At 49.3% G+C, this 15,912-nt stretch overlaps 1 protein-coding gene across 2 annotated transcripts in view; it reads left to right on the forward strand.

Moving 5' to 3' along the window:
• The window catches only part of gtdc1 (glycosyltransferase-like domain containing 1), a 24,604-nt gene extending 22,781 nt beyond the window's left edge, over nt 1-1,823 (forward strand). The window contains exons 9-11 of one of the 2 annotated variants that reach the window (XM_082509185.1): nt 1,073-1,143; nt 1,228-1,319; nt 1,395-1,823. In XM_082509185.1, the coding sequence (XP_082365311.1) occupies nt 1,073-1,143; nt 1,228-1,319; nt 1,395-1,469 (238 nt within the window). In that variant the 3' untranslated portion in view covers nt 1,470-1,823. The other variant, XM_082509186.1, reaches the window with a different exon arrangement.
• The last annotated feature ends 14,089 nt before the right edge of the window (nt 1,824-15,912 follow it).

Below are 15,912 nucleotides of genomic sequence, written 5' to 3' on the forward strand. Positions count from 1 at the left end.
TGAAAACCGATAAAAACCCTGAAAACTATACATTTCACACCTGAGCCTCAACTCTCACAGCCCGGTGTCAAACGACTCACGGACCGGTACCGGTCCGAGGCCCGGGGGTTGGGGACCGCTGCTGTACATTGTATGAAGGAAGCTTTTATTTTGGCGGACCATGTCCTGCTGCTGTTATTTAGTGGTCATGTCTGAGTTTGTGTCCTTTAATAATTCAGCGTGAGCTGCTGCTGTTCGGGGTGCGTTTGATTCCACTGCAGGCGTCGCAGCGGTCGGTGCAGTCCTGATCTGAGAGTCTCTGCATCCCTCCCAGGCCTCAGAGTCTTCACTCAGGTGTCACATCAAGGACTCTTTGAAAGCGTCCAGAGTCCAGCAGAGTCCTGCAGGTGTGACTTCAGTCAGCCCGAATCAGCCAATCAGACAGTTCGGAGCATCCGTGTGATGTTCACCTGATTCATGTCAGCTCTATTGATCCCAGATGAGAGAAACGAGCACACACGAGGACTCTGCAGCACCGAGGAATCCAGCTAATGTTCAGACTGTTCACAGCAGTAATGATCGGGTCATTAGCGATCACATTATTGATCAATCGCGTCAGAGCAGCTGAACTCTCAGGCAGCAGCTCGCCTCTGCACTGATTGTTAATGATCAGGTTATTGATCAGTGAGTCACATCAAGGCAGTCACATGACCACATGGTCAAAAGTTCCTCTGCTAAAGAATCCTGCACCAATTACAGCAGAGAAGAAGAAGAGCGCCGTCCGAGGGGGCGATAGTGCACGCTAGTGTTAGCATGCTAACAGGCAGAGTGCTACTTAATCACTCAGACCTGCTGACTGAACAGGAAACTCAACAAAATAAATGCCTGCATGTAGATAGAAGGGGGGAAAAGTACAAGTTTATTTTAACAAAATAAAAGCCTCTGTAAGGTGATAACTGAGGGGAAGTCAGTTCTGTTTATTCCTGGTTTCTCATTGGTCAGGACTCTCAGGTAATGGTAGCTGGTACAGGTGTGCAGAATGCTCTGCTCTCTCATTGGCTCTCAGGTGAGTCACGTGTTGAATGTGTTGCAGGTTGGAGGCGGTGCATTGCGGCTGCTTCCCTCTGTGTCCGAAGGCGCTCGTTTACCCCGAGATATTTCCAGGTGAGCACACCTGTGTCTCTGCAGCTTCTTCTTCTGCTGTCCTTAAAGGAGCACACCTAAACTACTACTTGTTCTCTAATGCAGCACAGTACCTGTACTCCACACCTGAGCAGCTCTGTAAGCGGCTGCAGGGACTCTGCAGGAAGCCCGACGTTGCCCGTAGACATATCGTCAAGGTAACGGCATTTAACCGATTAACTGTGTCGTGCGGTGACGACCTCCTCCGTCAGCATGTGGTTCTGATTCTGCAGGTGGACACCTCGGCCTACTCCTGGGCCGCCCTGAAGCCGCGTTTCCAGGATTTGTTGTCAGCCCCGTGTCCCTGAACACACCGCTGCCACCATCGCGTCTGACCTGCGGCGCCACTGAGCTCAGCATGAGAGCCAACTCTGAGCCCACGAGTCTGGACTCGTTCTGGTCTCCTCAGACTGGGTTCTTGGAGGAGTTCTGTGCTGGACCCACAAAGAGGCCAATTCTTCCTCCACAGGACTGATCAGACTGGACCAGGTCCTGGTCTTGATCCTGGTTTAACTCTGGGTCCTAGTCCTGATCCTGGACCTGGTCCAGGATTCTGAAGTTTGTTTGTGGTTCTGCTGAAGATGCTGTAAAACCTTTCTGATATGTTTGAAATGGACTCGTTTGTTATTGATAAACATGACATAAAATCAGAATTAACACGATCACACGTTGTGTTGTTATTCAGGTATGGAAGCCCATTTATGCCAAAACACTGAGACAAATAAGAACAACAAACGTTTATTTATTTGAAGTCATTTCTGAACCGTCACGCAGCCTCTAGCAGAACCGCCGTTATTGAGCCGATTGATCGGTGGCAGAGACGCTTCACTTTTAAATTCAGTAAAACCAAAAACCAGCCGCCGTACGTGAGTGAGGCGCTGTGCTCATGTCACACATGCTGTTTGAGAGCCGCGGAGGCCACTGCTTCCTGATTGGATGACACCATCATCACTGCCAAACATTGTCTTGTAAAAACTGTTCTGGTCATGTGATCAACACCCAAACCTGGCCCAGGTGTTGGTCCTGGAAATTCCTTGAGGGGCGGAGCGTCAAAGGTTTAAAGAAAATTTAAGTCGGGTTTATTCTGAACCGCAGAAACAACCTGAACAGACCCCAGACGAGGCTCCCGCCCTGGAACAGGATGAGAAACGGCGTGAAAACACATCTTTGCTTTTAAAGCCTGAAACATGGCCGTGACATCGATGGCGGTGGGCTGAGTTTTGACTCGTGAACCTTCACCTGAGACGATCTGGTGATCGCGAACTAATCACGCCGGAGGAAGTGTAAAAACCTGATGTGAAAGCAGACAGTGAACGCCTCAGGACTGACGCTCTTCTTCTGTGGTGTAAATGTACGTAGTGACTCTGTTCTGGCTGTCGTGTCTCTAACGAGGTCGGCATGGCGCCGTCACCTTCGAGGACTCGCCCACTAATGGTTGATGGTGGGCGATGTTCGGCATGTTGGCATGCCATATGTCATCAGTTCCGCGGGCAGAGCGAGCGTGTCATGAATATTCCCGCAGCTTATTACAGAGCCGCGTCCTGACGCTCATCTGCTCTGACACCATCAGCACCGATCACATCAGGACGCCATGCTGCTGTGTCTGACGACAAGGGCGGGGTTTGAACACGCAGGAGCCGACCTCTGAACGGTGTCCAGACCGGGGTCACAGACCCAGACTGAACACGAGAGGTCAGAGCGAGGCTCCTCAGATCGCTGAGCTTCGGCCCTCATCTGTGAGGTCAGAGGTCACAGGTTTGATTGCTGAGCTGTGGGAAACGCGGTGTCGCTGCCGGCCTGGTTCTGGTCAGCCGCTGAAAACCTCTGCTGTGAATCATGTGACTGGCGTTTTCCACTGTCAGTAGAAACAGACTCTAATGTGTCGACAGGTGAAGGAACAATCAGACGTTCACACAACAGCTGACGGCTCACCTCATCCATCTTTTATGTACAGTCTGTGGTTGTTATCAGGCTCATTAACAACCTGTCACCACTTCCTGCGTCAGCCTCGCACCTGAGACAGGAAGTAACCTCGATCAGCTGACGGACACAGGTAAACTCCAGCTCCTGACATGTTTAATGCAACAGTGATGATGAAGAGTCCCTGTGAGCGTGGGAGCTTTGGCGTGCACAGCTGAGCGGTCGATAAATGAGGCCTCGGGTGTGTGTGAGGAGGAGCGGGACTGAGCGCGCTCAGTGCCAGCCGCAGGGCTGATGTGATCTGGATCACTGTCGTCCCCGCACAGCCCGACAGCTGCGTGAAGATGCCAGCGTGCATTAATTAGCAGCTGATTTTACTGAGCGGGGGTGGGGGGCTGGACCGTGATGCCCCTCCTGGCTGCAGGGCTCCCACTAATTGGATCAGGATCACTGAGTCCTGAAAGATTCGGGGGGATGGCGGGGGAGGCGGGGTGCTATGTGAACGCTTCAGTTTCAGCTTCTGTCTGTCACATGACCTCTTCGTCCCTTTGTCTGACCCCGAGGGTCTGCTGTATTCACCTTCATGCAGGTGTGCTCTCTCAGAGGGCCGCCCCTCCCTGAGCCTGGATTGGCTGTCGGTTTCTTCCTGTTCGAAGGGTGTCTTCCCTCCCACTGTCACTGTGACTCATCCACGGGAGGTCTGAGTGTCGAGTTTCTCTGAATTACCGGAGCTCTCTACAGTATGAAGCACCTTTAAGGAGCCTTGGCTCTAAGGTTCTTCTGTCCTCTGATTGGTCAGTTTTAAAACAGCCTGTTTGGAGTTCCCATGAGCAAACACCGCTTGAACCTCAGAGGAAGATGAGGCAGTGTGCTGGTTCATGTCCCATCATGCTGTGGGGGAAGTGACGTCACGGGTGAAGCAGGTGACTCTTCTTACCGAACACAGACTGCGACACAGTGAGAGCTGTGTGTGTGTGTGTGTGTTTACAGGAGACTCCACAGCAGCGATGCACGTGCGTAACCTTCATCTGTTCGCCCGTTAACGTCTGAACAGCTCGGTGGGGCTTTTACTCTGATTAGTTTGACTGTTTTTCAAAATAAATCTCACTTCCTGCTGCAGACACGAGAATCGTCTGTGAATAAAACCAGCAGAAATGATCGTTTCCATTGCGAGTGGCTTCTGCTAGAACCACTTACCGCTTCAGGAACATCGGCTTTCTTTGATCATTCCTGAAGCCCAGCGGGAGCTGGTCTGGAATCAGCTGACAGCGACTTCCTGAGGAACAATGAAACAGCGGTGCCGGCAGCAGAGGCTCATGGGTACTGTAGTGTTGTGATGCAGAGACTGGAAGCGTGAGGCCGGACGGTGGCGTGGAGGCAGCGGTCCGATAAGCTGCTGTTTGAAAGCGCCACATGTGGACGTGTTGATCGGAAAGTTTGTGGGGATTTCATCTCATCAGACGCTACTCGCTTTATTGCCGAGTGCGACTCTGCAATCTTCAAGCTGCAGATTAAAGAGGAATTACAAGATAATCTTGAATAATCCACGGAGCACGGACACTCGACAGCAGAGTCATTCTGAGCGCTGACAGCTCCGTCCATCAACACCCAGATTACCCATGAAATTAGCACGAGAGCTCGCTGCTAATTCACTGTCCAGCTGATTAATCTGCCACGCAGCCCGGGCAGATTGCACTGTGATTAAACACACAAAGGTTTAATTTTCCCACGCTCAGCGGTGCTCTGAGCGCAGCGTCCTCTGTCAGGAGCTTCTTTGGTCGGACACAGATTTAAAAAACGAGTGTTTCATGCTGAATCTGCCACTCAGAGAGCTGACAGCTGCAGATGATGCTGTGTGACTGTAACAGGAACCTGAAGCTCCCTCAGCTCTGTGGAGCTTCGTGTCTCTCTGAGGATGTGACAGCTGGCTCTCACTGTCCTGCTGAAACCATCTGACTTCCTGTTGATCTGCTCCCTGTGCTCCAGTCTGACACAGACTGAGGCCACACGTCGAACATCCAGCTGAGGAGCTCGACCATCAACACACTGCTGATGGTTGACATTTCCTGATCGGTGTCTGTGTTCTTGGACTCATAGCGCTGCTCTCTGATTGGTGCAGCTGAAACCAGCTGATTGAGTCATTAGAAACTCTGAGACAACATGATGCAGGCACCATGATCAGTCCAGTCTGAGGAAGCAGAGGTTTTTAGCCTCTGAATCCACACTGGAAGCTGGTTCCACAGAAGAGGGGCCTGAAAACTGAAGGCTCTGCCTCCCATTCTACTTTTAAATACTCTAGGAACAACAAGTAGGCCTGCAGAGCGAGAGCGAAGTGCTCTAATAGGGTGATATGGTACTACAAGGTCATTAAGATAAGATGGGGCCTGATTATTTAAGACTTTGTATGTGAGGAGCAGGATTTTGAATTCTGGATTTAACAGGAAGCCAAAACAGGAGAAATCTGCTCTCTCTTTCTAGTCCCTGTCAGGACTCTTGCTGCAGCATTTTGGATCAGCTGAAGGCTTTTCAGGGAGTTTTTAGGACTTCCTGATAATAATGAATCACAGTCATCCAGCCTGGAAGTAATAAATGCATGAACTAGTTTTTCAGCGTCACTCTGAGACAGGATATTTCTAACTTTAGAGATGTTGCACAAATGGAAGAAAGCAGTCTGACATATTTGTTTAATATGTGCGTTGAAGGACATGTCCTGGTCAAAAATGACTCCAAGGTTCCTCACAGTCTGTGTGTCTGATCATCGCTGACATCAGATCTAATGGTTGGTTATGGCAGTGAGAGGACGAACGTGTTTACTCAGCTGCCGTCCTTCCTCCCTGCTTCTCGCCACGCTCCACAAACAATGCTGACTTCCTGTGGTGCTCGGATATCACCGCTCTCGCTCGCTCTCGCTCGCTCTCGCCTTTCACTGTGATACCTGAGGGCCTCGGGGCTGTGGGCACCAAGAGAAACGGGACACTCAGCACCACTGCCTGACCTCACACTCTCAGGTTAGCGAGCAGAAAAATGTTCCAGCAGAGGCGACGAGTGCAAAGGTGACAGGAAGCCGCTCGATGCAGCTGATCTTCATGTCTGCAGTGCTGCTGCTATCAGCTCGCACTGACTCTGAGGTCTGCATCGTTAAAACGAGGCGACGCACAGATGGAGCCTGTGATGGAGTGCGCACAGACCCTCCGTCCAAGTCTTCCTGGAAGCTCGTAGAACTGAGGCTGAAATAATGAAGAGAGCTTTGAGTAAGAATGAATTTTTCATGCCGGTCTGAATCTGAGCGAGCATCTCAGTCAGATGAAAAGAGCAGAGCGACGTTTGGCCCTCAGCCTCAGCAGAGGAAACAAAGACGGGGTCTGGAACTAAGTGTTTCATGAGGCCTGGTTCTGAGGGTCCAGCTGAGGGTCCGGAGGTTGTGAGGGGGTCATGTGAGGGCTGGTATTCATGGTGATTATGGCGCGTACTTTGAGGTGTTGCTGGAGCTCACAGCTGACACATGGAAGCCTCTGTCATGGTGCTGCTGAGGTCTTCAGACAGGCCTGCAGATGTTCCAGCTGTGTTACTGAAGTGGGCTGCTGTGGACGTCGTTCTGGATCAGACCAGGTTCTGGTTTCCTGTGAGCTGATCTGCGATGAAGCTGTCCGTGCTGACCTCGGTGCCCGGCACTCGGCCGACCCGTCGTTACCTTTGTTCCATCCAGATGAGATGAAATCCGCCGAGGCTCCGGCAGGACGTTAATCTCCGGCTTTAGCAGCTGATCTTCGGTCCGCAGCACAGAAAAGGTATTTTGTGATTCACTCTTCAAAGCTGCTTACAGACTGAAGTGACTTTAATTTGGTTCTTGAGGGAAACAGTGAGAGCTCAACGTGGAGGATTTACACCCAGATTACACGCCTTTTATTCTGGAGGTCTCCCAAACATCTGTTTCACACTTATTTTGTCTCTTATTTTGTAAAAGAATGAAGTGTGTGTGCTGTGGACGTCCCTGAGACAGCGCTCCGGGGTTAAAGGTCAGAAATTGAGTCATGTCATTGGTCTGAACTACTCCATGATGAAGGTCATGTTTAATTAAGACTATGGACCAATCAGTGAAGCCACAGGAAGTTCATGTTTTTCCTGCTTCTGCATCGAAGCAGAAACTGACTGTCAGGTCCTTTCAGTGTCACTCGTCGTCGTTCTCTCGCCGCTCTCCCGGATTCCACTTCCTTTGCATCACTCACTCTGAGTGTGAACACTCTGTCTCTGAGGCTGATGTTTCATCACCCAGGGTCACGCCTACAACTTCATGTGACTTCAGAATCTCAAAGGTCACACAAATGAAGCAGCTGTTGGTTCTGCGATGTTTCCACAGACGAAGCCTTTCACTCCATCTCGGTGACTTCAGCACATCTGTTCTCAGCTGGACACAACGAGGCCTCGCATGATTGGCTCTGTGATGGCTGACCCTTCGCTGTGACACGTTTGTTATTCTGCTGATAATTGGAGATAAAGAACTCGTTAAAGGGCTGTGTTGTTCTTTTATGAGCAAACGTCATGAATGTTGCAGACGCAGAGACGGGTCTGTAGCTGCTCGCCGCGTTAAATATTCATCACTTTAAATAAGACGCCTCGAAGGAACCTCGTTTCTTTCTTATCCTTTTTCATTCTCCGAAGCAGAGGCTCCGATTCGGAGCAGGGACCATCGCTCTGCACTGCCTCTCGCTGCCTTCGTGCTGGTTTACGGACATTTCTGTCTCTCTTTCTTCCCTTTGAATGTATTTTTTCACAGTTCGGAGAATCAGCTACAGAACGTTTGTCTCTACTCTCAGAACAGCTCCATCGTTCCCTGCAGTCCTCCATGTTTGATCTGCCAGAGCTCGAGGAGCTTGTTCTAACTGTGACGCCTGCAAGCGTTCAGCTGTGATTGGTTCTGTGTCAGAGTGCACTGGTGGGCGTTGGTGACCCCGCTGCACACTTCGACCTTCAGCGTCGATTCATTCAGAGGTCGCCATGAGAAGCCTGAGCTCATGTTGCACTGACAGTCTGTGGCGTGTTGTTAGCGTGTTGTTGGCGTGTTGAGCAGCACCTTTGTCCCTGACGAGATGAGGTCATGTGACCTGTGGCCTCGATGCGATGCAGGAGCTCATCTCCGGTTTGATTAGGAGCTGAATAAAGGAGCAGAGTCTCCTAATCTTTAATACATCTTGGAGTGCAGGAAGTGCGATCTGTTGTTGGAGCGATTAGGGCGGAGGCTCGCCGCCATGTGTGTGGTGGCGGCAGGAAAGAAGCAGCGCTGCAGTTTAATCATCCTGCAGCATGAATCTGCAGCTGCTGCTTCCTTTAAGATTTAAGAGGATTTAAAGATGAATCCAAAGTGAACAGCGCTGACGTTACACTCACAGCTGTGCTGCTCTCCTGCTGCTCCAGGGTCACATGGTCACATCAGATGGCCACAAGGTGATATCACATGATCCAGCTCAGAGTGACCTGCAGACATGTCATGGCTCAGCTCCACAGAGGCTCACCTTCTGCCACCTCATCAATGATCAGTGATGGTCTCCTTCATTTACAAGCAGCAGCAGAAACTGTGAGCTCAGTCTCCAACAGCTTCAACACAAACCGAACTTCAGCACTTTCATTGTCCTGAGTGAACACGTGGAACCATAGAAGTCGTGCCTTTGCTGTGTAAGAGAGCGCTGCCGATGGTTTCATCTTTGTTCTGTTCATACGTGACTCACAGATCATACGTGTGTCCTTGTTAGGACAGGGATGTGTTGGTGTGTGACCACAGCCTCAGGTTTACACTGTAATTATGAGACGGCCGTTAGGGGGCGCCACACGCCTCTGTCACTCCAACCTTCTGCATGGACCTGCTCTGAAGTCTTCCACTGGTCCTCCTGCTCCGCCTCCTCCTTTCTCTGCACATGTGAACAGAAACTGACAGCTTTAGATTTTGAATTTATTTAAAGGGACGATGCACATTAATGAACACATACCAGTGTAAATATGCCAAAAGGCTACTTTTCCTCTGTAGTCCCAACACTAAATGTTATAATACAATAAAATGCAAAACAGAACCATAAAGATAACACATCATATGAAACTGGTGATGTCAGCCATCATTTGAGATGAGTTTTAGTTGTGTTGAAGGTCGTGTATTCTCTTATTATCACTACATTTGACTGCAAACACCTGTTTACTGAATGTTGTACGTCTACACAATCCCTCAGCTGCCTATCAAAGCTCTGCTGTCAGTGTCACACAAACTAATGATGGAGCATCATTGACGTATAAACACAGGAAGAAGAAAACCACCAGCAGCTGACGTGACCCTGAACACCAGGCAACGCAGCGCACACGCTCCAGTGATGCGCTGTGATGTTTTTGGGCCCTTCACGTGTTTCTGCGATAAAGGCCAAAAACGGTTCGTTTCAATTATTTATCGGCGCGACACGAGATCATGCTAATTAGCATCGTGTCAGCGTAAATCAGACTCCAATTATGCTAATCCCTGTGAGCGTCCCGCCACCTTCAGCTCAGAGACACCACGCTCACATCAACATCATCAGAGACCAGAGGGACGGACACGAGTGGCTGTGCACACACACACACTGAACATGGTTTTATCATCAGGCAGTTAGCACAAGAGCAACAGCCTGACACACAGCGACAAACTGAAGAACAGGAAACAGTCCTCATTAACCCTCCGTGCCCCAGCGCAGCTCCGTCAGACTGTTCCAGATCCCCGACAAAATCGGATGAACATCGAAACACAAGCACAAAGTGCTGAAACGTGTCAGTTAAAGGTGAGCTTGAGCTATATGACCAGCTGGTAATCTCCACCTCTTCCTCATCAGCACATGAAAACGTGCATAAACACACATCTATTCCTGATATTGTCACATTGTTTCTGACCAACGATGTGGTTAAGACAAAGAGGGATTATTTTGAACTGTGACTCATGCAGAGTCCAGTCTGGAGCTGGACAAGAGCAGAGTGGTCAGCATGAATATTAACCGCCTCCTTATCGTCACAGGGCTGGCAGAGTGATGTCACTTCCACACCGTCAATGTCATGGCTCCGCTAACAGCTGGTGTGAAGACGCCGCCTCAGTGAGAATCGGTGAACGCTGAGCAAACAGTCAGCAAATCAAAGACTCAATTAAGCGGCCGTGGCGTGGCTGGAGGTCACGTGACCCTGATTGTTTACTGATGCTGGACTCTGAGCGCGGCGCCTCTCCCTTCTCCGTCACTTTACCCTTAGAGAACAACAGAGGAATGAAGCCGCGCTCCTCAGTGGCCAATCGCAGCCGCCGAGCGCCGAGGCCTCTCCTCACACGGGGAACTAATTTATTGAGCTCACGGTTGGAGCGAAATACACCATTAAAGGGCATATTTAAGCACATTTGCAATCCTTAGAAGAAGGTAACGGTATTTGAATTTGCCCCAGCTTGAAGGAGAGTCTTTAATGTTGTGTCCACGGGACAAATGCACATCAAAGGCGGCGCGCTCCTGACGCTCCAAATCAAATACTTGTGGATTAAAGCGAGGGGCAGGTGGCCCCCAGACTGTCCTCTCTGGCAGAGCTGCCGGGCACGCTGCCTCACTGAGTGCGTTCCAACCACCGCCTTGCGCCGCGCTATCGTTCCCCCGAATGCAAATTAAATCCGGGCGCCGGAGCTGCTTTGAATTCCTGCAGGAGGGGGATTCTCCTCCCTCTGCTCCCCGCGCTTATCAGCCCCACGCTCGGGAGGCAAATGGGGGTATTTATATGAAGAGGTGCCATGCTCCCAGTCATTTATGCTTCTGGTGTAACCCCCCCCTTACTCCTCCTCCTGCTATTCTTCCCTGTATAAACAAGAAGAGGCCATCTTTGATCTCCTCTGGCTGCAGGAGGAGATCAGCGAGCCTGCTGACCTCAGATCTGTTCAGGTTGCTTGACAGACGCAGCGCTGGGTTCAATACCACGTCAGTCTGTGCCTGTGGTCCACCCTCAGTGAGGTCATTTCCTCCTCCTGCTGGTTACCACTCACTAACACGTCTGCTTCAGTGAAACAGCTTCACGTGGAAGAAAACCTAAACTCAGATTATCACACGCTGCACAGCTGATCTCAGGACAGCACCACCTTTAACCTCCACTCAGGAGTCTGCAGCAGGTGAGGATGAAGGTGGGGATGATGATGGTGGTGGTTATAGTGATGTTAGAAAATAAAAAATCTAAGCCAGAAGGGGAAGAAAAGCAACACACGTGTGTAAAGAAAATGTGGTTACCATCAAATCAGCAAAGATGCGCAGAAAAGAAGGTCAGACAGCAACGAGGGAGATTCAGAAGGACAAAAGGAACAACACCATCCCTGACGTAGCAGGTTTATCAGAGGAGCTCAGGAGAGTCTTCTCCAAGCACCAGTGTACTTCAGACCCAACCACACACTCAGAAACAAACCGGTTCATCGCAAACACAAACCTAAGAAGGTCATCCCAGGTTGATTCTGTTCATCTGGACGTTTCAGTGGGAGGAACGTTTCATCATTATCAGGTGACTCCTTCAGTCTCAGCTGACTGCAGGTAGCTCAGTGGGCTCGTTTTAGTTTTAAAGTGCAACCATCAGTCTTGTGGTCCAGACTTCCACATTACAGATGGATGGTGGATCTAAAAACAGCAGCATCAGCTCGCCTTGTCTGCACATCTGCCACCGTAAACGTGACGTCAGCCGCGTGTTTGAGATCGTTTCACAGTGGTGACCTCCTCCTCCTCCTCCTCCTCGCCCTGCTCCTCACACAGGAAGCTTATTGTCCTCCTCGCAGTGGCGCCTCATTAACATGCCAGAGGCCTCCACAGGCAGCAGCTACACACATATGATCAGAGCAACACTCACACCTGCAGAGGCACCTGAGTGCCCTGCACAGTAGGTCATGTGACTTAAATCATGGTGATGTCCAACCCTCACAGAGTGTTTCGTCGTTGAGACTTTAACTGACGTGAAGAAACAGCGTCATGTATACACACAGTCTCAGAGCCAGGCCCTCCACCTTCAGTCTGCTAACAGGGTTTTATCAGAAACAGACCTGAGAGTTTAGATGGAGGAGGGATGAACCCCCCCCCTCCATATCATCATCATCATCATCATGTTCATCTTCACCTGCTGAGCTGCAGCTGCATCACCTTCCTGTCTTTACCAGCACTGCCTCCATCAGGGGAGACAGGTAACTGCACCTGTGTGTTTCTGTCTCTGTGACATGTTTGAAGAGCTTCTGTGACTCAGGTGCATGCAGCCTACCATCGGGCTCCTCTGTGTGCCAGAGCATGTATTTCCCATGATGCCGTGCGCTTTGTCTCAGCAGGTGGAGGTGGCACATTTCCAGCTCAGTGTTGTGTGGTGTTGGTCGGGGGTTTCTCTGGTCTCAGATCTATTAATTCAGATTGATCTGAGCCGCTTTGTCACAAACACCCGGCGCTCAGTGCGGCCCCGGGCTCCGCGCCGCCGCTGCCAGGTAAACATTAGCATAGTAATTAGCCTCCGTTAATTCAGCCAGACTCAGTTCTACTGTCCTCTATTGTTCCTGACAGAGCATCCAGCCCTCAACCATCACAGGAGGAGCTGGTCTCCTCCACTCTCAGTCCTGCTGCTTCTCTTCAGCAGCTCGTCTGAAGGATCAGCAGTCGCAAACAACTACTGAGCAAGAGTTTCAGTCTCAGCTCCCACACTACTCATGAGAGGGACCAGCGTGACTGCAGGCAGCCAGTATAAACCAGTATATAAACCAGCAATAAAACCAGTATCAGTATAAATCGTAATAATAAAAGGTAAGACGGTGCCTGCGACATCAACCCCAATATTTAATAAATGTGTCTGTGCTGCTGTGATTTATGACCACTCTTCCCTAAACCAGTATGTGATGCAGCATCATGGAGCACCTCCATGATGACTGGGCTATAAGAACATGTGTGCTCCTCTTCCTCACCTGAATTCTTCATATCACTCATGAAACGTCCTTCGGGACATGTGAAGAAGAAATTGAGAGAACGAGGCCGTAGGGCCGGCATCCAGGTGCAGATTAGACGAGCCTCCAGGTCGGAGATTCCCCGACTGGACTGGAGGCGTCCCCAGTTTTTACTGTCAGGTTGTGGTTGGAAACCCGTACTCACGGCCGCTGCAGCCTGGGTTTTTCTTGCCGGATGCTCTGGACTATGTCGATTGCGGCCTTACCGCTGTGTCCTTGCAGCTTGCATCACCGTGGCGCAGCTGGAGACCGGACAAGGTGTTTGCTGTCAGTCTCACTGCCACCAGCTGATGTGAAGCCTGTGCTGCCAGCATTTAGCCCATCTCCAACAAATCCTTGGATTTTCTGTTTGGCGAGGTTATCCACCTAAACGAGCCGTGCCCTGTTGGCTGCTCCCGTGTGGGCGCCCCCGTTTAGGTGCCCGTGGACTGCCTGCTGTGTTTAAGGACAGTTACACGTGCAGAGGTATGCAAACTGAAAACTGCTCTTCTTTGAAGTTATTGCCCTCCTGGCCCTGCTGCTGTCTTCTTAGTTCTGATTCTGATTTTATACTGATCTTATATTTTATATATATTTTATATTGATATATTGATGATGAAATCAAACCCGGCAGCTGAACTCTTACCTGTATCTGATTCAGTTTCTGGACCGACCCATCTATAAGGCCACACCTTGAACCTCGTCTTTTCTTTGGGCCTCAGCATTAGCAACGCGTTTGATGAGGACGTACGGTTAAGTGACCATAATTCTGACTTTAGCTCTAAACAAACACTCATAATGACTGAGAGCGCCGCTGCTCTGTCATGCTGACAGTTCTCTGATGTAAACACTCTTATCCACGGCTCATCCATTATGGATCACGTGGCACCGATTAAAACAGGAAAACACGTGAGTGTATGTTAAACTTCTATGGAAGAAAACTATGGCATGGTGAAAAATGTCAGATGACAATATTTTTCTAGAATGGTTGAACAACAGCTACTTAAACCCAGACAGCACTGAACAGGACAATTAAGATAAGATAACCTTTTTTTTCTTTTTTACATAGCTGGTCGAGGTGTCTCATAGAAACATAGGTGTTATTTTTGATAAAGCTCTTTCCCTGGAGCGAAACTTAAAACAGACATTAGGAACCTGCTTTTCAGAACTTAGATCAGAAGATCAGAGGTGTCAGCGAGTGAACTGAGATGATAGTCTCAGGACCTGTCCAAACTATAAAGGCTTGACAGGTTGTCACAGCGACACTGCTGACTCGCTCAAACAGAGGAGCTCATTTAACTCCTGTTTTAAAGTCATTGATCTAAGTCCCATTTTAACATTAACCTTCAGAAAGCAGCTACAAAAAGCTTTTAAGTAGAGCAGACCTGATGCATTTATGATAGTGTCATGATGACCTCTGTCTGTGAAAGGTGCTGTCTAAACTACCATATTTGTCTAATTACAAGGAGCATTAAGCGAAACAAAACAGTCAGATAAATCAAACTTTACTCAGCTCATTCTTCTTGCTTCCTCCACTTCTGTACCATTGATTGATTAATGTTGAATTCTCTGCAGCTGCTCTATTCCCATGTTGTTGCAGTATATTAATGACTAACCTCGTATTGTGGATGGATTATCTCAGTTGTTCTCCTGACTGAAGTTTGGTCCGTTTACAGCATCCTGCCATGCGATTGCATTTGTCCCTGACCATCAGGAACCCTCACGTTAACTTTTATCGAGTGGAAAGAAGTTAGCTTCATCCTCCAGCTTCACTGTTTATGTTATGCTAACATAGCTGTGTAGCTAGCGGTCACGTAGCACATCATTATATAGCAGCTAGCCCAACTTCAGTAACCCTACAAACGTCACTGCTGTTTAGTTTTCTGTCTTCATTTATGTTGGAAGTGATAACAGAGCTGTACGTTTGAATTTTTCAGAAATCTCTCAGTCAGAACATGCTATATCATGTTTAGCTAACTAGCGAGTTAACTTCCTGCTAGCTTCCTGCTAACTTCTAACTCCGGTAAATGTAATAAATCCTGTTTTCATGGATGCCTGGAAGTTAAACTTCATAGTTACACCTGGTAAAGCAGCAACACTGATCATTTTATTAAAGACAAAAGAATTTAGACAGTTTGTAACTCTCAGTGATGCTGCAGTGTTCGTTTGACTTTGAGACCTGAACTTTAGGACCCAGATTACTCCGTGAGGCTCCTGACTACGGTAGCTGTAATGCTCCAACAATCCATCAAGAGGTGCGGCTTCGTAGCTTACCAAAGTCGCACTAAAACATTTTTGAGCGCCGTGTAGCACATAAAATCGGATCGAGGTCAGTAAGCACAAGCAGAATTCATACATAAGGAGCACTGATGATTTTTGAGAAATGGATTTTAAGTGCACCTTATAGCGAGGAAAATACAGTATGCTTTTACTTTACAAACGTGACACACAGAGACACACAATGTTGATATTCGTGTCATCAGTGTCACACCTGCATCTGTTTTTTATTTACACTCTGTGTGTGAGAGAGAGTTTCAGAAACGTGCGCTCCATCACAGACTGGCCTCAGGGTGGAGTCCCTCAGGTGTCGGTGCTGGGTCCTCTGTGTCAGACACAGGTGTGGGCTGTAAGCACAGAGTGGTCACTGAAGAGTCGTGTTTGTCACACAGAGGTTTGGACTCTTACACCAGCTTCAGGAAAAGACTGTAGGGCCTTTTGTAAGCTGAGGCTGTGAGCTGTGTGGTAGAGCAGCATTCAGGGCTGGTTCTGGTTCTGGTGCAGATGTGTGTTGGCTGCACTCGAGCCGCTCGGCCGTAAACGTCTGTGAGGGCGGAGTTTACGGCCGAGCGTTGGCAGAAGATTAACGG

This window comes from Aulonocara stuartgranti (genome assembly GCF_965226115.1).
Source record: "Aulonocara stuartgranti genome assembly, chromosome: 16".
NCBI classification, from domain to species: domain Eukaryota; kingdom Metazoa; phylum Chordata; class Actinopteri; order Cichliformes; family Cichlidae; genus Aulonocara; species Aulonocara stuartgranti.